Genomic DNA, 27108 nt, shown 5'->3' on the forward strand with positions numbered 1-27108 from the left:
TTCCTTCGTCAAGCCTCCAGGAATGATGTTAAGCTCCAAGTTCATTTGCTTCATTGGTGGTGACGCGTGTGAAAAAAACATCCGGTTTTAGACTTTTAAGTGTGCCTTATGGTCGTGAAAATACGGTGTATATCTTTGCCATCTGAAAATAATTGCAGAAAATGCAATTTAACTGCTTTTCGTTGATTTATTGCCCAATCGGCACACATTAGTTTCAATTAGTTACATGACTAATGGCCACACCAACAAGCACCTTGATATCACCACCTACCACACCCATGCCAGCTCATATATTCCAATAAGAATAATAATGATAGCATTTATAAATATGCTGACTTTCTCATTTTTCTAACAATTCTATTCAATTGCATTGTCATGTTATTTGCCTAAACGGGATACATAACCATCATCAAAATGATCATCTACACAATGAAAAGAGAATTTCACATGTTCTTGTAGCCATGTGACCATCTATTAGTGACATCAAATAAAGCATGGCATCCTTAAAAACAGCAAGCTAATCATGGTTTCCTATAGAGTTTTTACTTTCTTCTTCTTTATTTGTCAATTGTTTTGCATAGTTGGTCATGATGTGCATGTTTTTTGTTTTTTAAAGTCTTTAAAAGTATTTGTGTATCATTTGGAGCATAACGGAAACACAACCGCTTGTACGCACGTGCAGAACGCGTCTACATCTGGTCACCAGTTTCTAGCGTGACATCTACGTCATCCGTCCGTCTTTTTCACGCCACTTACAGAGCATAAACGTCAGGCACCAAGATTTCTAGTACACATGTACAAACCCCCCCCACTCCCAAAAGGCTTTATTAAGATTTGAGAAATTACAACATAATCTATCTTTTTTTTATATCGTATCCACGGTGGGGCCGCACGGTGGTCTAGTGGTTAGCATGTTGGCCACATAGCCAGGAGATGGGAAGCTCTGGCTTGGAATCTCTGTTGGGCATTTCTGTGTGGAGTTTGCATGTTCTCCCCATGTGTGGGGGGGTTTTCTGGGTACTCCGGTTTCCTCCCACATTCCAAAAACATGCATGTTAGCTTCATTGGAGACTCTAAATTGTCCATAGGTATGAATGTGAGTGTTTGTCTATATGTGCCCTGCCATTGGCTGGACACCAGTCCTGGGTGTACCCCGCCTGGCGCCCAAAGTCAGCTGGGATAGGCTCCAGCATGCCTGCGACCCTAATAAGAGGCATAGAAGATGGATGGATGGGTGGAGGGATTGATGGATGGGTGGATGGATGGATGGGTGGATGGATGGATGGATGGATGGGTGGATGGATGGATGGATGGATGGGTGGGTGGATGGATGGATGGATGGATGGATGGATGGATGGGTGGATGGATGGATGGGTGGATGGATGGATGGATGGATGGATGGATGGATGGGTGGATGGATGGATGGATGGATGGATGGATGGGTGGATGGATGGATGGGTGGATGGATGGATGGATGGATGGATGGGTGGGTGGATGGATGGATGGGTGGGTGGGTGGATGGATGGATGGATGGATGGGTGGATGGATGGATGGGTGGATGGATGGATGGGTGGATGGATGGATGGATGGATGGGTGGATGGATGGATGGATGGATGGATGGATGGGTGGGTGGATGGATGGATGGGTGGATGGATGGATGGGTGGATGGATGGATGGATGGATGGATGGATGGGTGGATGGATGGATGGGTGGATGGATGGATGGATGGATGGATGGATGGATGGATGGATATCCACAGTACAGGTGGATAAATTATAAGCCCTCTTTTCTTGGTTAATCACAATAAAAATAATACATTTTATTTGTTGGCGCCTTTCAAAACACCGTTAGATGTCCCTTAGATGCAATAAAATAATCACAATAAAACATAGAAATAAAAATCCGAATAAAGCAAAGGAGGAAGAGCCAGACACTCGATACTAAAAGTCCAAGGTCACGAGGAGTAAGCAGTCTTGCAGAGGTGGGTGTTGAGTTGTGATTTAAAAATATGGACAGAGTCCAGTAGACAGATGTGTAGCGGAAGAGCCTTCCAGAGTCTGGGGGCTGAGCAGCCGAAAGCCTGAGCACCCAAAGTAGTCATGTTAAAACGAGGGGTGGCGAGCAGGCCAGTGAAGGTCTCTCTCACATTTCTGTCATTTAGTGGACTAGTAAACAGAACCCGGTGGAGTGGGATGTTGTAGAAAGGTGGCCGCTTTTTACCAGTCAAATGTCCTTTGGTCAGAGCGGGGGAATCCAAAGTGCAGCCTCGGGGCCGTTGTCTTGTTTTTCATTGGCCCTCATCCTACAGGTGCTCCTCGGTTTACGGTGGTTTGTGCTTACAAACGTACATTTTTTAAAAGCTTCATTTGGATTTTTCATAGCGCTACGCTCTGCTCCTCAGATCTTCTGGAAAAATCCAGAGTTATTTTCCAGCAGCCGGGTGAGAGGAGCTACCACATCTACTACCAGATCATGTCTCAGAAGAAACCAGAACTTTTAGGTGGGTCCCTCGTTGCTGACCTTCATGGAGTGCGTGATATGTGACATATGTCATTCTTTGTTGTAGACATGCTGCTGGTGTCTTCCAACCCGTACGACTATCACTTCTGCTCCCAGGGGGTGACCACTGTGGAGAACCTGGATGATGGACAGGAGCTGATGGCCACTGACGTAAGAGCTGGAGATGACCTCTTCCCATATTCTATGTTGGCCTACATTAGATAAGAACCTCGCCGTGCCTCTACGCAGCACGCCATGGACATCCTGGGCTTCCTGCCTGACGAGAAGTACGGCTGCTATAAAATAGTCGGAGCCATAATGCACTTCGGCAACATGAAGTTCAAGCAAAAGCAGCGCGAGGAGCAGGCGGAGGCCGACGGCACTGAAAGTGAGAACTCACAGTGGGCAAAAACGATGGAAGAAAAAGTGTTCAGAACAAGTCTGTGTGATTTGTTGCTGTTTTTGTCAGGTGCGGACAAGGCCTCGTACCTGATGGGGGTCAGTTCAGCCGACCTCATCAAAGGCCTCCTACACCCGAGGGTGAAGGTGGGCAATGAGTACGTGGTGAAGGGGCAGAATGTTGAACAGGTGAGGACACACACACGCACACACACATCAGTGGGGCATGAGTGTGCACAAGAAGGATGATAATCCTCACTCCATCAATACACTCGCTGGTCTCCAAGCAACTGATGCTATAAGTGTGAAAGACAGCTGCACCCCTCTGAACATGTGTGTGTGTGTGTGTGTGTGTGTGTGTGTTGTAGGTTAACTATGCTGTAGGCGCTCTGGCCAAAGCCACATATGACCGCATGTTCAAATGGCTGGTGGGAAGGATCAACAGGACCCTGTACACCTCGCTGCCTCGCCAGTTCTTCATAGGAGTCCTGGACATCGCTGGTTTTGAGATCTTTGACGTAAGTTGATGTACGCAGGGAGCCATTCCACCGTATGGACACTGACACTCGTCAGGGTCTTTGCGTGAACCTCCTTCTCATGCTTCACTGCAGCTCAACAGCTTCGAGCAGCTGTGCATCAACTTCACCAATGAGAAACTGCAACAGTTCTTCAATCATCACATGTTCATCCTGGAGCAGGAGGAGTACAAGAAGGAAGGCATCGAGTGGACCTTCATTGACTTCGGCCTGGACCTTCAAGCATGTATTGATCTCATTGAGAAGGTAGACAAGTCCTTTTATGATCAGGATGCAACTTTTGTTTACTGTAACAAATAAGGCTGTCAAAAATAACGCCTTAACGGCGGGAACTCATTTATTTCATTCATGAGGTTGCATTTGTAGTGTCATCAACGCATGTGCACCAGAGCGAGCACGCCTCTCTCTTACGACGGCAGACTTGATTGCGACCCGAACACATCGACAGCAGTAGAGTTCCAACAGCATATACTGAATGTATCTCCAACTCACACACGTCTCTAGTCCCTTCATCCTGGCAACCACACTTCCTCTTTCTCACGGCAAGAACGTAAGATACATTCAGGGACACTCCCAACATCACAAAAACAGCCTTACAATGTGTGTGTGTGTGTGTGTGTGTAAATAAACAGGAAGATAAAGAAGAACATGAAGTGGATATTCTTATCACTCACTGGGTAATTCTTAATTGGGATGTATGATTTGCTACATTTAAGTATGCCGGAAAATATTAAAACAAACACATTTACCTTCGATGACGTGATGTCTTTGAACGCAACTCCTCATTGCTGCTTCTATTAAAGAGACTAGTGTAAGACCCCCGAACTGGACTCCCTCGACGCCTTGGCTGCTCCTAGAAATTCTGTCCATGAAAATGATGAACAGAACCGGTGACAAAGGGCAGCCTTGGCGGGGACCAACATTCAGCGGAAACAGGCCGGACTTACTGCTGGCAATGCCAACCAGGCTCCTGCTCCGGTTCTACAAGGACCAAGTGGCACGAAGTCGCCACCGCGAGGGACACGGTCCCATGCCTTTTCCAAGTCCACAAGGCACATGTACTGTAGACCGGTAGGAGAGCTGGTCCAGTGTTGTGCCACTGCTGCAGCCATTAGTATTAACACAGATACTCTATATAGAATCCTGTCGTGTCATTTATCTTTGTCTTCCTGAGGTTCGGTAACAATGAACATATTTCACACGCAGTTCTAATGGTGATTAATCAGGATTAAGTCATTGAAAAACTGTGTAATGATTTACCAGCTGTAGTAACAAACTAATCTGTTGTTGTCCCTGCAGCCTCTTGGCATCATGTCCATCCTTGAGGAGGAGTGCATGTTCCCAAAAGCCACAGACAGCAGCTTTAAAGCCAAGATGTACGACAATCACATCGGCAAGTCTCCCAATTTCCAAAAGCCACGACCGGACAAGAAGCGCAAGTACGAAACTCACTTTGAGCTGGTGCACTACGCGGGAGTGGTGAGAGTCTTCCCCTTTACTGTATTATTACATGACTGATTGACTCGTATGTTTAACATTTGATCTGTTCGACAGGTGCCGTACAATATCATTGGCTGGTTGGACAAAAACAAAGATCCACTTAATGAGACAGTGGTGGCGTGTTTCCAGAAGTCAGCCAACAAGCTGCTAGCATCTCTCTATGAGAATTACATTGGTTCAGATTCAGGTAGACTTGGTGTGATATACTGTACTTCTACAAAGGAGCGTGCCTGTGATGCGGTCCAAGTCATCCGTGTGCTAACGTTTGCTTCTCAGCTGATTCCAAGCCAGGAGGCAAGGAGAAGAGGAAGAAGGCTGCCTCCTTCCAGACCGTATCTCAGCTTCACAAGGTGTGCTCCTGCTGTGAACAGCTCCAAATGTCACGTACAGGCTGCATCAGAGGAGCCCTGGGATGGAGGCAGTTAAGACTTGCAGTGATGTTTAGGGCAATGATCACATGAACATCACTTTAAGTCTGTGCTGGCTCCTCTCGCATCGCATCGGTCGCGCAACTTTCGCACGGATTGTTGAAAGGTTTTTTTGTGTACCCTTTTGACCTCATTTGCAATGTTGCTTATTCCATTTAGGAAAATCTGAACAAGCTGATGACTAACCTGCGCAGCACTCAGCCCCACTTTGTGCGCTGCATCATCCCCAACGAGACCAAGACGCCAGGTGACCACATAAGCAAAGCAAACCACGCACTGCAAAAACAGCCCAAGTGATATGAAAATGAGACAACTTTTCTTATTTCAAGATAAAAATTCTGCCAATGGGGCTAGAATTCTTACATCTAGAATATTTATCTTGTGACTTTTAAGAAGACAATGAGTCCTAAAATAAGCAAGTTGTTCTTAATCACATAGCTAGATTAAAGTCAGCCAAATGCTCTAAACTGAAATAAATGTGGCTTTTGTGAGGCTACATTGAAGCTAAATGTTCGGACATATTCTAGATGCAGGAGTATTACTCTTGAAGAGAGATTTTCCTACAGAGAAGCATCTCCTGTTAAGCTATCAAACACATCGTGGAAATGTGGAAGGAAGCCAGCATACACAGAGAACACCCACAGGGGGAGTGTGCAGGTTTGAACCCCCGATTGTGTATGCTAACTAACATTGTAGGCCGTGCAGCAAACATCTCTTCATGTGGGCATGTTAGTTATGTTGGTTACTTCTTCATGTTAGTTAAGTTAGTTACTTCATGTTAGTTAAGTTGGTTACTTCTTCATGTTAGTTATGTTGGTTACTTTATGTTAGTTATGTTGGTTACTTCATGTTAGTTATGTTGGTTACTTCTTCATGTTAGTTATGTTGGTTATGTTAGTTACTTCTTCATGTTTGTTATGTTAGTTACTTCTTCATGTTAGTTATGTTGGTTACTTCATGTTAGTTATGTTGGTTACTTCTTCATGTTAGTTAAGTTAGTTACTTTATGTTAGTTATGTTGGTTACTTCTTCATGTTAGTTAAGTTGGTTACTTCATGTTAGTTATGTTGGTTACTTCTTCATGTTAGTTATGTTGGTTATGTTAGTTACTTCTTCATGTTTGTTATGTTAGTTACTTCTTCATGTTAGTTATGTTGGTTACTTCATGTTAGTTATGTTGGTTACTTCTTCATGTTAGTTAAGTTAGTTACTTTATGTTAGTTATGTTGGTTACTTCTTCATGTTAGTTAAGTTAGTTACTTCTTCATGTTAGTTATGTTGGTTACTTCTTCATGTTAGTTAAGTTAGTCACTTCATGTTAGTTATGTTGGTTACTTCTTCATGTTAGTTAAGTTGGTTACTTCTTCATGTTAGTTATGTTGGTTACTTCATGTTAGTTATGTTGGTTACTTCATGTTAGTTAAGTTGGTTACTTCTTCATGTTAGTTATGTTGGTTACTTCTTCATGTTAGTTAAGTTGGTTACTTCATGTTAGTTATGTTGGTTACTTCTTCATGTTAGTTATGTTGGTTATGTTAGTTACTTCTTCATGTTAGTTATGTTGGTTACTTCTTCATGTTAGTTAAGTTGGTTACTTCATGTTAGTTATGTTGGTTACTTCATGTTAGTTAAGTTAGTTACTTTATGTTAGTTATGTTGGTTACTTCTTCATGTTAGTTAAGTTAGTTACTTCATGTTAGTTATGTTGGTTACTTCTTCATGTTAGTTAAGTTGGTTACTTCATGTTAGTTATGTTGGTTACTTCTTCATGTTAGTTAAGTTAGTTACTTCATGTTAGTTAAGTTGGTTACTTCTTCATGTTAGTTAAGTTAGTTACTTCATGTTAGTTATGTTGGTTACTTCTTCATGTTAGTTATGTTAGTTATGTTGGTTACTTCATGTTAGTTAAGTTGGTTACTTCTTCATGTTAGTTATGTTGGTTACTTCATGTTAGTTATGTTGGTTACTTCTTCATGTTAGTTATGTTGGTTACTTCATGTTAGTTAAGTTGGTTACTTCTTCATGTTAGTTATGTTGGTTATATTAGTTACTTCTTCATGTTAGTTATGTTGGTTATGTTAGTTACTTCTTCATGTTTGTTATGTTAGTTACTTCTTCATGTTAGTTATGTTGGTTACTTCATGTTAGTTATGTTGGTTACTTCTTCATGTTAGTTAAGTTAGTTACTTTATGTTAGTTATGTTGGTTACTTCTTCATGTTAGTTAAGTTAGTTACTTCTTCATGTTAGTTATGTTGGTTACTTCTTCATGTTAGTTAAGTTAGTCACTTCATGTTAGTTATGTTGGTTACTTCTTCATGTTAGTTAAGTTGGTTACTTCTTCATGTTAGTTATGTTGGTTACTTCATGTTAGTTATGTTGGTTACTTCATGTTAGTTAAGTTGGTTACTTCTTCATGTTAGTTATGTTGGTTACTTCTTCATGTTAGTTAAGTTGGTTACTTCATGTTAGTTATGTTGGTTACTTCTTCATGTTAGTTATGTTGGTTATGTTAGTTACTTCTTCATGTTAGTTATGTTGGTTACTTCTTCATGTTAGTTAAGTTGGTTACTTCATGTTAGTTATGTTGGTTACTTCATGTTAGTTAAGTTAGTTACTTTATGTTAGTTATGTTGGTTACTTCTTCATGTTAGTTAAGTTAGTTACTTCATGTTAGTTATGTTGGTTACTTCTTCATGTTAGTTAAGTTGGTTACTTCATGTTAGTTATGTTGGTTACTTCTTCATGTTAGTTAAGTTAGTTACTTCATGTTAGTTAAGTTGGTTACTTCTTCATGTTAGTTAAGTTAGTTACTTCATGTTAGTTATGTTGGTTACTTCTTCATGTTAGTTATGTTAGTTATGTTGGTTACTTCATGTTAGTTAAGTTGGTTACTTCTTCATGTTAGTTATGTTGGTTACTTCATGTTAGTTATGTTGGTTACTTCTTCATGTTAGTTATGTTGGTTACTTCATGTTAGTTAAGTTGGTTACTTCTTCATGTTAGTTATGTTGGTTATATTAGTTACTTCTTCATGTTAGTTATGTTAGTTATGTTGGTTACTTCTTCATATTAATTATGTTAGTTACTTCTTCATGTTAGTTATTTTAGTTATGTTGGTTACTTCTTCATGTTAGTTATGTTGGTTACTTCATGTTAGTTAAGTTGGTTATTTCTTCATGTTAGTTAAGTTGGTTACTTCTTCATGTTAGTTATGTTAGTTATGTTGGTTACTTCTTCATGTTAGTTAAGTTAGTTACTTCATGTTAGTTATGTTGGTTACTTCTTCATGTTAGTTATGTTGGTTACTTTATGTTAGTTATGTTGGTTACTTCTTCATGTTAGTTAAGTTGGTTACTTCATGTTAGTTATGTTGGTTACTTCTTCATGTTAGTTAAGTTAGTTACTTCTTCATGTTAGTTATGTTGGTTACTTCTTCATGTTAGTTAAGTTAGTCACTTCATGTTAGTTATGTTGGTTACTTCTTCATGTTAGTTAAGTTGGTTACTTCTTCATGTTAGTTATGTTGGTTACTTCATGTTAGTTATGTTGGTTACTTCTTCATGTTAGTTATGTTGGTTACTTCATGTTAGTTAAGTTGGTTACTTCTTCATGTTAGTTATGTTGGTTACTTATTCATGTTAGTTAAGTTGGTTACTTCATGTTAGTTATGTTGGTTACTTCTTCATGTTAGTTATGTTGGTTATGTTAGTTACTTCTTCATGTTAGTTATGTTGGTTACTTCTTCATGTTAGTTAAGTTAGTTACTTCATGTTAGTTATGTTGGTTACTTCTTCATGTTAGTTAAGTTAGTTACTTTATGTTAGTTATGTTGGTTACTTCTTCATGTTAGTTAAGTTAGTTACTTTATGTTAGTTATGTTGGTTACTTCTTCATGTTAGTTAAGTTGGTTACTTCATGTTAGTTATGTTGGTTACTTCTTCATGTTAGTTAAGTTGGTTACTTCATGTTAGTTATGTTGGTTACTTCATGTTAGTTAAGTTAGTTACTTCTTCATGTTAGTTATGTTGGTTACTTCTTCATGTTAGTTAAGTTAGTCACTTCATGTTAGTTATGTTGGTTACTTCTTCATGTTAGTTAAGTTGGTTACTTCTTCATGTTAGTTATGTTGGTTACTTCATGTTAGTTATGTTGGTTACTTCTTCATGTTAGTTATGTTGGTTACTTCATGTTAGTTAAGTTGGTTACTTCTTCATGTTAGTTATGTTGGTTACTTATTCATGTTAGTTAAGTTGGTTACTTCATGTTAGTTATGTTGGTTACTTCTTCATGTTAGTTATGTTGGTTATGTTAGTTACTTCTTCATGTTAGTTATGTTGGTTACTTCTTCATGTTAGTTAAGTTAGTTACTTCATGTTAGTTATGTTGGTTACTTCTTCATGTTAGTTAAGTTAGTTACTTTATGTTAGTTATGTTGGTTACTTCTTCATGTTAGTTAAGTTAGTTACTTTATGTTAGTTATGTTGGTTACTTCTTCATGTTAGTTAAGTTAGTTACTTTATGTTAGTTATGTTGGTTACTTCTTCATGTTAGTTAAGTTAGTTACTTTATGTTAGTTATGTTGGTTACTTCTTCATGTTAGTTAAGTTGGTTACTTCATGTTAGTTATGTTGGTTACTTCTTCATGTTAGTTAAGTTAGTTACTTCATGTTAGTTAAGTTGGTTACTTCTTCATGTTAGTTAAGTTAGTTACTTCATGTTAGTTAAGTTGGTTACTTCTTCATGTTAGTTATGTTAGTTATGTTGGTTACTTCATGTTAGTTAAGTTGGTTACTTCATGTTAGTTAAGTTGGTTACTTCTTCATGTTAGTTATGTTGGTTACTTCATGTTAGTTATGTTGGTTACTTCTTCATGTTAGTTATGTCTGTTACTTCTTCATGTTAGTTATGTTAGTTACTTCGTGTTAGTTATGTTGGTTACTTCTTCATGTTAGTTATGTTAGTTACTTCATGTTAGTTATGTTGGTTACTTCTTCATGTTAGTTATGTTAGTTATGTTGGTTACTTCATGTTAGTTAAGTTGGTTACTTCTTCATGTTAGTTATGTTGGTTACTTCATGTTAGTTATGTTGGTTACTTCTTCATGTTAGTTATGTTAGTTATGTTGGTTACTTCTTCATGTTAGTTATGTTGGTTACTTCATGTTAGTTAAGTTGGTTACTTCTTCATGTTAGTTATGTTGGTTATATTAGTTACTTCTTCATGTTAGTTATGTTAGTTATGTTGGTTACTTCTTCATATTAATTATGTTAGTTACTTCTTCATGTTAGTTATTTTAGTTATGTTGGTTACTTCTTCATGTTAGTTATGTTGGTTACTTCATGTTAGTTAAGTTGGTTATTTCTTCATGTTAGTTAAGTTGGTTACTTCTTCATGTTAGTTATGTTAGTTATGTTGGTTACTTCTTCATGTTAGTTATGTTGGTTACTTCATGTTAGTTATGTTGGTTACTTCTTCATGTTAGTTATGTTAGTTACTTCGTGTTAGTTATGTTGGTTACTTCTTCATGTTAGTTATGTTAGTTACTTCATGTTAGTTATGTTGGTTACTTCTTCATGTTAGTTATGTTGGTTATGTTGGTTACTTCTTCATGTTAGTTATGTTAGTTACTTCTTCATGTTAGTTATGTTGGTTATGTTGGTTACTTCTTCATGTTAGTTATGTTAGTTACTTCTTCATGTTAGTTATGTTGGTTATGTTGGTTACTTCTTCATGTTAGTTATGTTAGTTACTTCTTCATGTTAGTTATGTTGGTTATGTTGGTTACTTCTTCATGTTAGTTATGTTGGTTACTTCTTCATGTTAGTTATGTTGGTTATGTTGGTTACTTCTTCATGTTAGTTATGTTGGTTACTTCTTCAGAGGTCTGAGCTTTTCACCAAGCATGAGGCAAATTACATTTATGGAACTTTTCTTTTTAAAGAGAGTCATATTGGATTTAATATAATAAATCTCGGTACGCTCTTTGAAATATGCTGTGCAGCCTCCACATTGGACCCAAATCAGCAAATCTTTCACTGCTGTATATTTCCTGTGTGAAATGTAGAAAGTTTAGAAACTGGTTTTATTCTTAATTGAACATAAATATAAATTCATCTGTTGTTGAAGAAGAATCCATTTCCAAGAATTTTTGGCAAAAATATCTTCATAAGATTTGGCCAGCTTTACTATTGCTAGACAAGATATTCTAGTTTCTTTTTTAGGAAAAAGGTGAGAAACGGTTGCTTCAAGTGCAGCGTGCGAGCTGGACTCATTCAAACTCTTTAAACTGTGCAGGGATCATGGACGCCTTTCTGGTGCTGCACCAGCTCCGCTGCAACGGGGTGTTGGAGGGCATCAGGATCTGCAGGAAGGGCTTTCCCAACCGCATCCTCTACGCTGAGTTTAAGCAACGGTAAGGAAGACACACTGAGGGGCGTGTCCACACCCTTTCATTGCATCCCATTTTTCATTCAAATAGCGACACCGAGTGCATGTGTGAGATGTCACAAGAAGCTTGGGACTATATTTGACACGCTTGTCATTTCTTTCTCTTGGAGCAGACTTGCACCACAGTTGCAATGATAGTTCACACTGTTTTTTCCCGCTGTTTTCACAAGGGCTGCATACTGAAAAATCAAAGGATACGTGGGCCACTTTGGTATTTTACATTTTGTAAACCAATCTATGTAGGTATGCTTAGATTGTATTTCAATAGTAATTACTATGAATTACTGTCTCTGTACTTTTTATTACACTTTATTCCTCATTTATTCATTTTGCTGTCAATTTTTACAATGACAAATACTAAAATGCAATATTGTTTTTTGTCCCTCACAGTACTATGACTTTATTTCCATAATATGTTTCATTTGATTCATTTTGAGTTTTCCTCGTTTCTACTTAGTTTTGTTTGTTCGTCATAGTATCATGACTTCAAAAAACTTTTTTCTTTAATATTCTAAGTATTTTAGAAGCCCTTTAATTATGTAATTATGAACATTAATTATGTTTCCTTTTATTTAATTTGCATCATTTCAATTATGTCTGCCAACAATGTCTGACAACGAAAACTTATTCTCTTTTTTTTTCTTCTCTTCTCCTCTCTTCTTGTATAATTACAATACAACTTATTTTTGTAAGAACTTTCTCTCCTAATATTATGAATATTCTGGCATCATTCATCTGATATTTTGACTTTATTTTGGTAAAATTATTGTTTTGTTTTTTTATTTTGCTGTTGTTTTTAGCCTACTTGTTTGCAGTAATTGTATTTTTAGAATGTGCCGAAGGCGGCGAATACTCCCCCGTCCACGCTTGAATCCTGGCATGTCCACAATGTCGGCTAGTGCGCTGGCGCTATCAGGTGGACTTGTGCATGGTGACTTTAAGGGTCAAAAGGCGTACGGTGAACAAGTGAAGTCGTTGTAAGCTACTGAGTTGTAATCAAATGAAAAGAATGTGCATTTCTTTCAAGAACCTATGAATTGCGTGTGGCTTTATGGTGGCTTCTAGACATCATTCTCAATCAAATGCTGTTAAATTCATTCAGCTACCGTATCCTGAACCCACAAGCCATCCCAGATGATAAGTTTGTGGACAGCAGGAAAGGAGCAGAGAAGCTGCTGGCCTCCTTGGATATCGACCATAACCAGTATAGATTTGGACACACAAAGGTAGAAGGCACAACGTCTAAGAAGCTGTTACTTTGAGTACGAATGAAGAATAATGTATAAACAGTATTGTTATTATTTCCTGCACTATAGGTGTTCTTCAAGGCAGGCTTGCTGGGTCACCTGGAGGAAATGAGGGACGAACGTCTGGCCAAAGTTTTGACGCTGCTGCAGGCCGTCGCTCGAGGCAAAATCATGAGGATGGAGCTGAAGAAGATGACGGAAAGGAGGTAAGAAGATGAGAGAGAGGAAAAAAGCCACCAGCTGCTTCAGCAAACAGGCTCAATAGCAACCGGATCATCTTGTGATACGTTACACCTCAGTGCTGTTTCACGTGTGGCATGCGAGGCCGGTGTTGTCGGCGTGCGTGAGGCGTGTGCTCGCCCTTATATGGCTGCCAGGCACGTCCTGTGACCGCCGCACACGTACACGCTCTCGTACTCCATCCTCCCAGTCAAGCAAACAATGCCGACGCTGTCCTCGTCGCCACATGGCGACATGTGTCAGGCGGCAGCTGCCCAGGGCCTCCCTAAAAATACAACCCCCTTCTTGGATGCCCGATGGCCTCTGGCCCCTTTTGTCCGCGGCGCCTGTGCTTCTAAGCGAGTGCGTGGATGGGATGTGTGGTGGGTGACGGAGGATTAAAGCCTGCCGTCGGACAGAAGGTTTGGGTTGCTATAAAAACACAGACGCTCACCTTTGAGGGGCACCCGGTGTGGAATGAAATCAGGCCGCTCCGCCTCCTGCGGTCACCCGGGTCGTGTGCGCACCCACTAAAATTCACCCTCTAAACACTGACGGGAAGTCCTTGAGCATTGGGTTGTGGCTCCATATTTTGGGCTGTGAGAAGCCATCCTACCCAGACTAAACCCAGCGGGGTCCGTGCTGAAACATCAAAAGCGGCGTCGGGTGTATCGTTTCGCACCATCTCATCCTTCCACGTATGATTACAGCTACTCAGCATCAAGGGCAAGTCACTAAATAAAGAATACACAACTCTACAATTACACTTGAGCTTCATGAGCTTGTCTAGATGCCATGTCTGTGGAGGCCACGTGCGTCACGTTATTTCAAATATAAATAAATTGTATTGTATGTACTTTATTTATCCCACAGCGGGGAAATTCACTTGTTACAGCAGCAAGCAAGATACGCAAGTAAAGAATACATAGTGACTACAACATGGTTCAGGTGGTGCAGGTGTTGTAGAGCCTGACAGCGGTCGGTATGAAGGACCTGCGGAACCTCTCCTTCTTACACCGTGGGTGTAACAGTCTGCTGCTGAAGGAAGGAAGAAATATGCTCCGATCAGGGTTTTATGCTGCCGACACCGATCAGACATGAGTGAAATCGGCCAATACCGATACCAATCACATAGATTGAAGGGATAGTTGGGATTTTTGGACATGAAGTTGTATGACACCCCCATTAGCAGTGTAGTACATCAACAGCGACTTACTCAAATGACCCAGCAACCACCTGGATTTACGTTCTTCATCACCAAAGTCCGACAAGAACTGGACATACGGGACCAAGTGGGGGGGTAAGTCTCTGTTGATGTACTACACTGCTGCTGGGGATGTCATACAAGCTCATGTCCAAAACTCCCAACTATCCCTTTAAGTGTAAATGTTTAATGAACCCGCCTTAGACCTGAGACTGTCACTGCCACCCGACAGATGATCACATCGCGAGCCGTGGAAAACTCACCACACCCTGCCAAGTGCCCGCCCCCCTTTCAGCGTTTTAGAGAAGTTAGATATGACTCTCACAATGACAGGAATTCCCACACGGCAGACATGCTTGTTTAGGCTTTGTGAAGGCAAAGTGGGCGGGAGACGGTCGCTATAGGCTGGAATGCCGCAATGGGGGCCAAGCGGATCGGCGTGCTTTTTCACGGAAATCGGCCGATACTGATCGGTGGCCGATGGATCGGCGCGCCCCAACTCATTACCAAATGTTTGTGTTTAAGAAAACATAAAGAGTAATATTACATTGATAAGCTGATTGAAAAGTTGAGTTTTTAATGAATAAAATAGACGAGTGAAAATAAATACATATTTTTGAACAGTAAATCATAAGATGTGTTGTTGCATATGTCAAGCCTGTATTATTTATCTATAGAGGAGTTGAACTTTGATTGTATCAGTTTGAATGAAAGGTTGGCTTTAAGGTCACGGTTGGCTTCATTTTCGCTCTAGAAAGGGAACAACATGCAAAACTGCTGAGCCTTTGTGAAAGCACCTTTACTGATATTTAAAACGGGCACATAATGAATTGTCCAGCAAACAGAAAAATGAAATATGGATGTAGCATTCAGTGTTTGCTCCAGGCTGACACTGCACCCCTAATACTGACACTCCATCATGTTGGGATTGATTGTAGGGAGGCTTTGATGATTATCCAGTGGAACATTCGGGCCTTTAACACAGTCAAGCACTGGCCTTGGATGAAGCTCTTCTTCAAGATCAAGCCCCTTCTGAGAAGTGCGGCCACAGAGAAGGAGCTGGCCGCTCTGAAGGAGGAGATGGCTCAGCTGAAGGAGGCCTTGGAGAAATCCGAGGTCAAGCGTAAGGAGCTGGAGGAGCGGCAGGTCAGCCTAATCCAAGAGAAGAACGACCTCTCTCTCCAGCTGCAGGCGGTAAGCGTTTATTCCCAAGGCATCCGCGTTTAGAATGAGCGCTGCGGGACAATAGTCTGCTTTTTCTCTTCTCAAAGGAGCAAGATAATCTTGCGGACGCTGAAGACCGCTGTGACCTGCTCATCAAAACCAAGATCCAGCTGGAGGCCAAAGTGAAAGAGCTCCTGGAGAGGCTGGAGGATGAGGAGGAGATGAGCGCTAACGTGTTGGCCAAGAAGCGCAAGCTGGAGGACGAGTGCGCTGAGTTGAAGAAGGACATTGACGACCTGGAGATTACCTTGGCTAAAGTTGAGAAGGAGAAACACGCCACTGAGAATAAGGTGAAAGTCCTCACAATAACGTCCCGTGCAGGCGGCCATGCTGCAGATGTCAAATCAACACAGGGACGCTTTTCTTACTTGATTTTTTTGAAGATCCTTGAACGATTTAGCCTTTTGTTGACCGTCATCATAATCAGAGTGAACTTATTTGTAAACAGTTGGACAGTGGAAGATGATGAAGTGTGGCTCAACAAAACCTGAATTCCGGCGCTTTCATAGCCCATTTTCAGCTGAAAGTCTGGACATAACCTGGTTTCTCCTCCAGCTGGTCCCGACCAGCTTACTTCTCCTCCAGCTGGTTCGACCAGGTTCTAAGTTTTGCCTGTTGCCACGGCGATACAGTCGCTTTAAAAGAGAACAGGCAAGCTGGCATTGCACTCAACACCCCTCGCTAAGCCACTAAACTCACTTCGCACTATACAGTTTCCCTCCTTTATTGGGGGGGACAGGTTCCCAAAATAGCCCGCAATAAGTGAAACCTGCACGTCGCCAACTTTATTTGTTTGCGATTACAATACAGCGTTCCCTCGCTACATCGCGGGTCACCATCTGCAGATTCCCTGGTAAAGTGCTTTTCTTTGAACAGCATGTGTTGTGCGTCCTTGTGGTGTCCCAGCGCCATCTGTTGCATGCGTGTTAATGTGTTTGCTACTGCCACCACTAGAGGGTGTTGTATTCTCATGTGAGAGTTGAAGACGTGCGCCGCTGGTGTAACGATGTCTCCCCTCCACCTCGTCAGCCGGCTAAATATCGAGCCACAGCAGTCCTGATTGGCCAAGAGAGAACCCGCCCGTCGTGTTCTGCATTCTGACTGCATTCTGACCGCTGTCAATCAATCTGTCGTGCACCACTCCTCTGTTTCCTGTTTGCTAGCGATCATAGTGGTAGGATGGCTAGAGCGCTGTTATGGAATGCTGTAAGTGAATCTTCCGAGGCATATGAGGAGGAGTAACATGCTACAACAGGAGCAACGGGTTTTAACAAGCATACAAAAACACTACAGCCGAACGGCGCCGTGATGGCGCACGTCAGAGGAGTGAAATACGCGTGAGTCACTTAATCATTCCTTGTGTAACAATATCAACAAAATAATACAATTATTCCCTTTTGTTGTTTGAGCAAAATAAAGTCAATAGTGCAAATGCAAAACCTACGATTGGCTCTCATTCAAATCCTTTCTTGTTGTTTTTTTTGCCCCCAAAGTCCACGTGTGTCCAAGAACTGAATTCCTGAGTTTGTAAAAAACATACAGTATATATAGTATAGATATAAATATACACAATATATTAACACAACAAACACACAGATATTTGTGAAAACAAATAAGGATGAACAAGAAGAGAACTGGAAATATCATTGACGATATCATTCTCATCGACCTGATACTGATATTACCCTCCGTATCGCTGCTGTCAATATTTGGATGGATCCGCCCACCTTAGCACCCAGCATTAGCATAATTAGCATTGTAGCACGGCGCCACAAAACACTGGTAAAGTTGCCACAACATAACAGAGACCTCAATACAACCTCAGTGTCTGAAAATGGTGACTTCACTGACGTCATTTCCTATTTTTACAAACACATTTTCTACCAAGTGTTGATGTGGGGGTCAAAGGACTCCACTGGGAACCGTGGCTGTCCACAAAAGTGCCTGACTAAAATACTGTAATGGCACAGGCACTGAAATGAATTGAATGAACAACAAAGGATCATTTGTGTTTCTACTTGTACTGACGGTTTGGTACCACACTGCTTCTCTCGCAGGTGAAGAACCTGATTGAGGAAATGGCCGCTCTGGATGAAAACATCATGAAGCTGACCAAGGAGAAGAAGGCCCTCCAAGAGGCCCACCAGCAGACTCTTGATGACCTTCAGGCAGAGGAAGACAAAGTCAACACTCTGACCAAAGCCAAGGCCAAGCTGGAGCAGCAAGTAGATGATGTAAGTTTACCAGCCAAACGTGTGCTAAAAATAACCAATAACTTCACAAGGATTGTTTAGATATTCACGGGGGTATGCTGGAGCCTATCCCAGCTGACTTTGGGCGACGGGTGGGGTACACCCTGGCCTGGTGGCCAGCCAATGGCAGGGCACGTACTGTATAGACAAACCATTCAGACCGATGGACTATTAACCTAATTATACTTTCTTAAGATTGTTTTTCTCAGGTGCAAATTGCTGGAAAAGACATTTTTAGGAACAAAATTCGAAGCTGTTGACTTTTTTGTAATGTGGTTTTTGCATTGCAAGAGTCTGCTAGAAGGACCAGCTACCGATGTGCCTTCAAATGTTGCAGTGTTATCTTTTTGCAGGTGAAATGGATGAAGTCATGTTCACCTTAAAGGCAAACCGTGGTAATAAACTAGCCACACAATCGACAGTCGTGCGAATTAGTTTTAGTTAGTGGTCCGTGCCTGTTTTTTTTATTGGCCTGTGGCACACTCAAAATATCATTTGACAAGAAAACTGAAAAAACAACAGCAAAAATGGCAAAATCAGCAGTCACTTTACAAAAATAAGGCAAAATATTAAGAGAAAAAAGTTGTAATTTAACAAGAAAAAGTCATAATTTTATGAGAATAATGTAATATTATGAGGAAAAATGACATCATTTTAGAAGCATAAAGTTGAAAAATGACCTTAATGTTTAAAAATCGTAGCATTAAGCAAAGCAAACGAAACAACAAACAAAGTTGTATTTTTTTGAAAGTGAGGTTGGCGAAAAAGTTAGGAGAATAAATTGTAAATATTATGGGAATAAAGTCATAATTACAAGATGAACATTTACAAGAAAGGGAAAAAAAGTTGCAATTTTTATGAGCATAAAGGTGTAACATTATGAGGGGAAATAATGTCATTTTAGTAGCATACAGCGCTGTAAAAATACATTCTTTTTAAAGTTGCATTATGATGAGAAAACAAAATCAAGTTGTCACTTTTGGAAAAAGAGCTTGGTGAAAAAGTCATCATAATGTGGGAATAGTGGCAAAACCGTATGGGTATCAATAAAGTCATGATATTGTGAAAAGAAAATATCTGAAGATTATTGAAGAAGAAAGTTGAAGTATTTGGATAAAAAAAAAAGAGAGAGCAAAAATGGGAAATTTTTGTAAAATATTCAATGACTTTTTCACCTCACCCGCTAATGAGAAACGAGCGTCATCTCCATCCTGCGTACGTGTTCATGTTAGCAATGTTTGTGTCATGCAGCTGGAGGGCTCCCTGGAACAAGAGAAGAAGCTGCGTATGGACTTGGAACGAGCCAAACGGAAGCTGGAGGGAGATCTAAAACTCTCTCTGGAATCTGTCATGGATCTGGAGAACGACAAACAGCAGACCGAAGAGCGGCTCAAAAAGTACGACTGACTCCTTTGTTGCCTGTGAAGCGTCCGAGATGCCACGTGTTACTAAAATCATGCGTGTGTCTACCAGAAAAGACTTCGAAATGAACGAGATGAGCTCCAAAATAGAAGATGAGCAGGCGTTGGTCAACCAGCTCCAGAAGAAGATCAAGGAGTTACTGGTGGGCGTCGTCCTCACATCAGCAGAAACAACATGAATGAAAACATTAAAACATTATTTTGTCCAGGCTCGCACAGAGGAGCTGGAGGAGGAGCTGGAAGCCGACAGGGCTTGTAGGGCCAAAGTGGAGAAGCAGCGTGGTGATGTGGCCAGAGAGCTGGAGGACCTGAGCGAGCGCCTGGAGGAGGCGGGCGGGGCGACGTCGGTCCAGATTGAAATCAACAAGAAGAGAGAGGCAGATTTCCTGAAGCTGCGGCGGGACCTGGAAGAAGCCATGCTGCACCACGAGGCCACCACAGCCGCCCTGAGGAAGAAGCACGCCGACAGCGTGGCTGAGCTCAGCGAGCAGATCGACAGCCTGCAACGAGTCAAGCAGAAGCTGGAGAAAGAGAGGAGCGAAGCCAAGATGGAGGCGGATGACCTGGCCTCCACTGTGGAACAACTCTCCAAGGGCAAGGTAGGTATGAGGAGGACGCATTGTGTCGAACGGACAAAAAGAATTATCTTCTTTGGCTCGCAGGCTAATACGGAGAAGACGTGTCGTCTGTATGAAGATCAAATGAACGAGGCCAAAGCCAAAGTGGAGGAGCTGCAGAGGCAGCTCAATGAAAGCAGCACCCACAAGGCCCGTGCTCAGGCTGAGAGCGGTGAGGAACCTGACATACAAACTACACTGGCCACACCTCCACCGAGGCTGGACTGGCGTTGCCACATGTTCATGCTCGGCACACGTGAAGGTTAGGGTACATATGCAATATACAGTTATCATTCATGACCAAAGCCCCCATCAAATAGAACGCACTCGGAGACACCCGAGGCCAAAGAGCGTGCATGCCTTCACAGGTACCGCCCGCCGCACTGCGGTCCACACCAAAGTTGAATGGCTTCCACTGTAATTTGGCCTGTGCTCCATTCTTCAACTCAGTTTTATTTAAGTACCAAAGATATAAAAGCTCCTGAATCAGCACCTTAACTCATTCAATCCCAGACTTTTTACAAAAGACCTCAACTGCACTACTGGCAATTTTACACCATTTGGACCAATCTTTCAAAGCACACAGAATACTGTGTTCCATGTTTACTGTATAGAAACATGGAACCTACCGAAAGAAACATCAGACTCTTGTCTTTCATCAGAAAAAGAAAGTGAGTTTCTACCTTTTTGCATTCTTTAGTAATCAGCAGTAGAACATAGGTAAGTTTCAGCAAAATATCAGTTCCCAACTAAAAAAGGGAGAAAAGCAGCTTTTAGTGAAAAGATACATTTCAAACATAACTTTCACTCGCTTTTGTGACAGCTCAAATATCTAAACAACTATACCAACATAAACGACACAAGAAGCAACAAAATAACTCTTTATAGTACAAATATAACACGGTGAACTATTTACATTGTTCAAACGTGGAACTGAACTCTGTGTGCATGTGTGTGCACGCGTGTACGTGTGCGCATGCGTGTGCGTCGGTTAAAATGTCCCCACAGTGCGTGACCTCCCCATCTCACTTCCTCCTCCCTGTCGTGTGTGATGTTTCCATCACGTGATCCCTGCTGAGATGCACTTCTGCCACCTTGTGGCCCTTTTTATGGCTTCAAATTGTTCTGAAGTGAAATGCATTAGTGGAGAGTTGCATCATCACCTCTTTTTGCCCCTGGTGCAAAAAAACATAAAAGTTGTATCAATACTTTGTTGGGATCGGGCGTTCGGGATGATGAAAACGTATAAAAACGTCTTTGGCATCGAATGTGTTCATGCAGATCTGCAGCAAAGCAGAATCTTTTACTACTGATGAGAACTAGTAGATTTTCTGAAGAACACGCCGATATTCCAAGCACGTGTTTGTAACACATTTACCCGACCCCACACAGCCGAGCTGGGCAGGAAGCTGGAAGAGCGCGAATCCACAGTCTCCCAGCTGCAGCGTGCCAAGACCTCCTTCGGCCAAAATGTTGAGGAGCTCAAGAAGCAGCTGGAAGAGGAGACGAAGGTCGGTTCTTGACCGTCAGGACTTCCTGTGTAAAGCTTCATAACCCCACCGTAACTCCTCTCACATGTGATGGCTTGCATCTCCAGGCTAAGAACGCCCTGGCGCACGCCCTTCAGTCTTCTCGCCACGACTGCGATCTCCTCAGAGAGCAGTACGACGAGGAGCAGGAGGCCAAGGCGGAGCTGCAGAGAGCTCTGTCCAAGGCCAATGCTGAGGTGGCACAGTGGAGGACCAAATATGAAACAGACGCCATCCAGAGGACTGAAGAGCTGGAGGAAGCCAAGTGAGTCAACACTGCCACCAACCACGTGTGGAGGCTACACAAATTCACTGTGGTGGTAGTCAGGCCCTCATATGGGAAGTGTAGAATATTTCATCTACTGTTTATTATCTAGCACGTTTAGCAACGCACCGTATGCTGCAACAGTCTTGCACCACCGCCAGCTTTGATGACGTTTCTCATATTAGACATCGGAAAGCATGAACTCCAACAGACGCAAAACCGATTCACCGTTTGGGTCACTATAGCATCAACGGGTCAGTCAGGGGCCCTTGGAATTGTCCTAACTTTCAATCGTACATATTGATTTGTTTTGTAGAAAACTTTTTAAAGTAAAGGGAAAAAATGACAGATCTTTAAAGACAAAGCTTTGTGTTATCAACTTTTCAGCTTTTTCTCATTGTGCCTTTTGCTCTACCTTTGCCATTTTTGCTGTTTTTTAAGTGTTATTTTGTTTCCGAAGTGATGCAATGACAAATTAGCCACAGTCCACAGATGGCCCCCGGGCCGCGCTTTGGGCACCCCTACTTTTGTGGGTCTTTGCCTTGTGGCGTGGGCACCGTGAGCAAACTGCAAATCTATTTGTCTCGTTGGCTCAGTGGTGAAAATGCGCGCCTGTTGGTAAGCCTCCGGGAGGGGGGGGCACTGATGTAATAAGACATTTATTTGGTGACACTCTCACGATCCAAAGTCCCAAAGTTGGACTAGTAGCTCGCCATCGACACGTCGGTGACCCCTGACATAGACCAATAGAAAAATAGCGACAGGTTTTGGTAATGACTCCAAAAATAACCAAGAATGATATGGAATCACTGTTCTGTATTAAATATAAAACAAGTCTTCATGTCAATGATGCACAAAGATGTATGCTGGCACTGAGCATTCATACGTGCTGGAACTCTCAGGAAGAAGCTGGTGACGCGTCTGCAGGAGGCTGAGGAGACAATGGAGGCCTCCAATGCCAAGTGCTCCTCTCTGGAGAAGACCAAGCACAGACTCCAGACGGAGATCGAAGACCTGATCATCGATTTGGAGCGGGCCAACGCCGCAGCTGCTGCCCTGGACAAGAAACAACGGAATTTTGACAAGGTCCCGATCAAGAAAACAAACGGATCTGCTTTGTGGTTGACATTTTCAGGAGCTAAAATATTCCCTTCTTGGTCCAACAGGTGCTGGCTGAGTGGAAGCAGAAGTACGAGGAGTGTCAGGCAGAGCTGGAAAGTTCTCAGAAAGAGTCTCGTGGCCTGAGCACGGAGCTCTTCAAACTGAAGAACTCCTATGAGGAGACACTGGATCATCTTGAGACCATTAAGCGGGAGAACAAGAACCTGCAAGGTATTGCTGCATGCGTCCTTAGAACCCAACTCATTGGAACTCTCAAGCTATTCGGACATCACGCCCGACCTGTATGACCTCTCCATTAGAGGAGATTGCCGACCTGTCTGACCAAATCAGCCAGGGAGCCAAGACCATCCAAGAGCTGGAGAAGCTGAAGAAGGGTCTGGACCTGGAGAAAAGTGAGATCCAAGCCGCGCTGGAGGAAGCTGAAGTAAGTCTTTGCTGTGTTCTTGTGGTGTGATGGCCTTCATTAAAGTCACGTAGAAATAAATCATTCTGGGAGAAGAAAAACCCTTTGTCTTACTTTGTTGGTGTTATTATTTTCTCAGTTAATCATACAAAGTTAAAATTAGGGCTGTCAATCGATGACAAAATGGAATTGTGATTAATCGCATAGTTAACCAGCAGTTAATTGTTTCTATCTGTAATACGTGTGCCTTTTGAAAAAGGATCTTTTCATGTTTTGAATCCGCCTATCAACATGAGAATGGATGCTTGCTTCATGCAGATTGTTGTTCATTAAAAACAGCTCAACACAAAACGGAGCTCAGTGTGTAAAAAACCAACACAAAGTAGACGCTGGTAAGGTAAACTGTCTTCCAACGTACAGTACTGTACGTACAGCTACAGAGATGAGTGGCACCATGCAAGTGTTATTCTCTCTTTGACAAACACGGCAGTTCAAGCACAAAGAAGTAATAACAAATAATAGAAATAATAATAATAACGCCACTTACTAAAGTGACCAAGCCCTCAGAGTAGCTGTCTTTGGCGGTGCCTGCAGGTAACCCTAATTTTAGCTTGCAGCTGAGAGGGGGCCCCTAAGAACAAACACTTGTCAGCAGGGACACTGGTATGCCAAGGTACTAGTGTATAAATGACAATAAAAATACATGCAGTGCTCCAGCAATTTCCCCATCTGGGTCCAGCAAATGGCATTTGATGCAAATAAATGCCAGCTAAACTCACCAATCTATCCGAATCTGTTGTTATTTGTTCCTGCTTGTGGCTCCGCATCCGCTGCGTTTTCTCAAACTACGGTGTGGGCCGGGGGTCAAACATGTAAAAAAAAAAATAGGGGTGTTAAAGGGAATTCCCGTTAAGTCGTTATTAATGCGTTCGCTTTGCCAGCCTCAGTTACAATCATTAACGTGTATCCAGGCGGCCCCACAGCGGCACCCGCTGCTTGTTGAGAAGAGCGATATGAGCCTTCATGTTAGAGGATCCAAAAGTGTCCAGGAAGACCAAAAAAAGTCACTACATTTGTTGCAAGTGTACTGTAAATATAGCAACAGAGTCGCTAAGTTGGCAACACTGATCCTTCGTACCACATGTTCTTATTTTGTGGAAGACCTGGTGCATATGAGCTGTGCTGAGAAGCAGTCCCATTATAATGTGTTCATGTGGGAGGAACTTTAAACGAATGTATGGGAAGCACCTGTCCAGCAAGCTTTATTGTTTACTTTCCACTGAAACGCTGAGAGAATAGACCTCGTGAGGTGCGGGCGGGAAATTTCCCAGCAGCCCTGAAGGCAGCATCGTCAATAGAGAAACCCAGCATTGATGGATGACTATTGATTATTGTATTGTATCAGCACCTCCCAATCCCAGGCCGTGGTTCTCTGTGGGAAAAGGGTGGGTAGGGAATGAGGTCCCACCCCAGGTGGGGGGTTTAAGTATCTCAGGGTCTCCCGGCCGGGAGAAGGTCCCGGGGCAGACCTAGGACACGCTGGAGGGATCATGTCTCACAGCCGGCCTGGGAACGCCTCGGGGTCCTCCCGGTGGAGCTGGAGGAGGTGGCCGGGGGCCGGAAGGTCTGGGCTTCCCTGCTGAGAAACTGGATAGATGGATGATTCTGTTGTTTGTGTCTCAGGGCACGCTGGAGCATGAAGAAAGCAAAACTCTGCGCATCCAGTTGGAGCTGAACCAGATCAAGGCTGACGTTGACAGGAAGTTGGCAGAGAAGGACGAAGAAATCGACAACCTTCGGTGAGTTGAACTCCAACATCATCAACCCGTCACTGAAGCCGTCTACCTTGCCTTCTATCCTTAGCCGTAACCATCAGAGAGCGCTGGACTCCATGCAGGCCACCTTGGATGCTGAGGCCAAGTCTCGCAACGAGGCGGTGCGCCTGAGGAAGAAGATGGAGGGAGACTTGAATGAGATGGAGGTGCAGCTCAACCACGCCAACAGGCAGGCCTCAGAGTCCCAGAAACTCTTGAGGAACCTGCAGGTTCAGCTCAAGGTAATTGACCGACGGACGCGTTTGTCCTCACTCGCGTACTCACGCCCCAAGATGGAATGGAATGTCTTGATGGTGACCTGCAGGACACTCAGCTGGAGCTGGACGACACCATTCACAAGAACGAGGAACTGAAGGAGCAGGTGGCCGTGACCGAGCGCCGCAACAACCTGCTGGCCGCTGAGGTGGAGGAGCTCAGAGTCCTGCAGGAGCAGAACGACCGCGCTCGCAAGCTGGCCGAACACGAGCTGCTGGAAGCCACCGAGAGGGTCAACCTGCTGCACTCGCAGGTGACGAGAAAGCCTCATTTGCATGAACGTGCTGATTTGTGCTGATTCCTTACTTGACTTTTGTGCTGCAGAACACTGGGCTGATCAACCAGAAGAAGAAGCTGGAGAGCGACCTTTCCATGCTGTCAAGTGAGGTGGACGATGCGGTGCAGGAGTGCCGCAATGCAGAGGAGAAGGCCAAGAAAGCCATCACTGACGTGAGGCGCACTGCTGTGCTCCCGTTCCACTGATGCATGACGCTCCTTTAACAGCCACAGCGTGTCTCTGCAGGCGGCCATGATGGCGGAAGAGCTAAAGAAAGAGCAAGACACCAGTGCCCATCTGGAGAGGATGAAGAAGAACATGGAGCAGACCATCAAAGACCTGCAGATGCGCCTAGACGAGGCCGAGCAGATCGCCCTCAAGGGCGGCAAAAAGCAGGTCCAGAAGCTGGAAGCCAGGGTGAGAGCTCGTCTTTTTGTCTTACTATGCCCGTCTGGCTAGTCGGCACTTGTACCATGAGCCGACTCATCATGTGCTCCTCAGGTGAAGGAACTGGAGAGCGAACTGGAGTCGGAGCAGAAGAGGAACCAAGAGCAACAGAAGACGGTGCGCAAGTATGAGAGGAGAGTCAAAGAGCTGTCCTATCAGGTGCGTGTTGTCGGTGTGTACGATACGCCATCGGGAGGTGCATTTTCTTTCAAGGTGTCGCTCTTGTTTTATTGTGAAGGCAGAGGAAGACAAGAAGAGTCTCGTCCGCCTGCAGGACCTCATTGACAAGCTGCAGGCCAAAGTGAAGAGCTACAAAAGACAGGCTGAGGAAGCGGTGGGTCTTTTTTTAAAGAATAGAAACAAACGTTGGAAAAAAAATGTTGTAATGTTACAGGAATAAAGCCATACATTTACAAGAACAAAGTCGCAAGTTGACAAGAAAAAACTTGTAATATTAGAAGAACAAAGTCATAAATTTATGAGAAAAAAAGTGGTAATACAGTATTACAAGAATGAAGTCATCAATTTACGAGAATAAAGTGGTAATATTAGGTGTCGTGGTGCCCGTCACGGCAGAATATTAAAATAATCAGAGATTTTGAGAATCGTACATTTACGAGAAAAAACTCGTAACATCACAAGAATAAAGTAAGAAAAAAGTCCTAACTTCACATTGCAAGGCAATGAAAAGGGGGACTAGTATCAGGGCCACGTTGAAAAAAAATCTGAGATTTGGAGAATAAAGCCATAAATTTACGACCGTGTTTGTTCCCGCGTGAAGGAGGAGCAGGCCAACACCAACTTGGCCAAGTACCGGAAGCTCCAGCATGAGTTGGACGATGCAGAAGAGAGAGCTGACATGGCCGAAACCCAAGTCAACAAGCTCCGCGTCCGCACACGAGACCAGGGGGGCAAGGTGGGTGACCTTTACTTCGTCATCACATCAAATCAAGGCTGGTAGCAAAACTCTACTTTTGTC

General features: G+C 42.7%; 1 protein-coding gene across 3 annotated transcripts in view; it reads left to right on the forward strand.

Moving 5' to 3' along the window:
- The window catches only part of myh7ba (myosin, heavy chain 7B, cardiac muscle, beta a), a 32837-nt gene that overhangs the window by 5342 nt on the left and 387 nt on the right, over positions 1-27108 (forward strand). For 2 of the 3 annotated variants that reach the window (XM_054785635.1, XM_054785636.1), the window contains 33 exons: positions 2403-2501; positions 2568-2671; positions 2750-2888; positions 2970-3088; positions 3268-3417; positions 3511-3681; positions 4735-4914; positions 4990-5122; positions 5212-5285; positions 5523-5610; positions 11660-11777; positions 12915-13038; positions 13129-13265; positions 15421-15676; positions 15754-15996; positions 17764-17940; positions 19210-19355; positions 19432-19522; positions 19589-19978; positions 20042-20168; positions 21389-21507; positions 21594-21790; positions 22693-22876; positions 22957-23122; positions 23212-23336; positions 24999-25114; positions 25179-25371; positions 25455-25658; positions 25730-25855; positions 25929-26099; positions 26184-26288; positions 26368-26463; positions 26911-27045. In XM_054785635.1, coding sequence (XP_054641610.1) covers positions 2403-2501; positions 2568-2671; positions 2750-2888; positions 2970-3088; positions 3268-3417; positions 3511-3681; positions 4735-4914; positions 4990-5122; positions 5212-5285; positions 5523-5610; positions 11660-11777; positions 12915-13038; positions 13129-13265; positions 15421-15676; positions 15754-15996; positions 17764-17940; positions 19210-19355; positions 19432-19522; positions 19589-19978; positions 20042-20168; positions 21389-21507; positions 21594-21790; positions 22693-22876; positions 22957-23122; positions 23212-23336; positions 24999-25114; positions 25179-25371; positions 25455-25658; positions 25730-25855; positions 25929-26099; positions 26184-26288; positions 26368-26463; positions 26911-27045 — 5003 coding nt within the window. Of the gene's footprint in view, positions 1-2402; positions 2502-2567; positions 2672-2749; positions 2889-2969; positions 3089-3267; positions 3418-3510; positions 3682-4734; positions 4915-4989; positions 5123-5211; positions 5286-5522; positions 5611-11659; positions 11778-12914; positions 13039-13128; positions 13266-15420; positions 15677-15753; positions 15997-17763; positions 17941-19209; positions 19356-19431; positions 19523-19588; positions 19979-20041; positions 20169-21388; positions 21508-21593; positions 21791-22692; positions 22877-22956; positions 23123-23211; positions 23337-24998; positions 25115-25178; positions 25372-25454; positions 25659-25729; positions 25856-25928; positions 26100-26183; positions 26289-26367; positions 26464-26910; positions 27046-27108 lie in introns of those variants that run through there. The other variant, XM_054785637.1, reaches the window with a different exon arrangement.

This window comes from Dunckerocampus dactyliophorus, chromosome 8 (genome assembly GCF_027744805.1).
Source record: "Dunckerocampus dactyliophorus isolate RoL2022-P2 chromosome 8, RoL_Ddac_1.1, whole genome shotgun sequence".
In the NCBI taxonomy this organism is placed as follows: Eukaryota; Metazoa; Chordata; class Actinopteri; order Syngnathiformes; family Syngnathidae; genus Dunckerocampus; species Dunckerocampus dactyliophorus.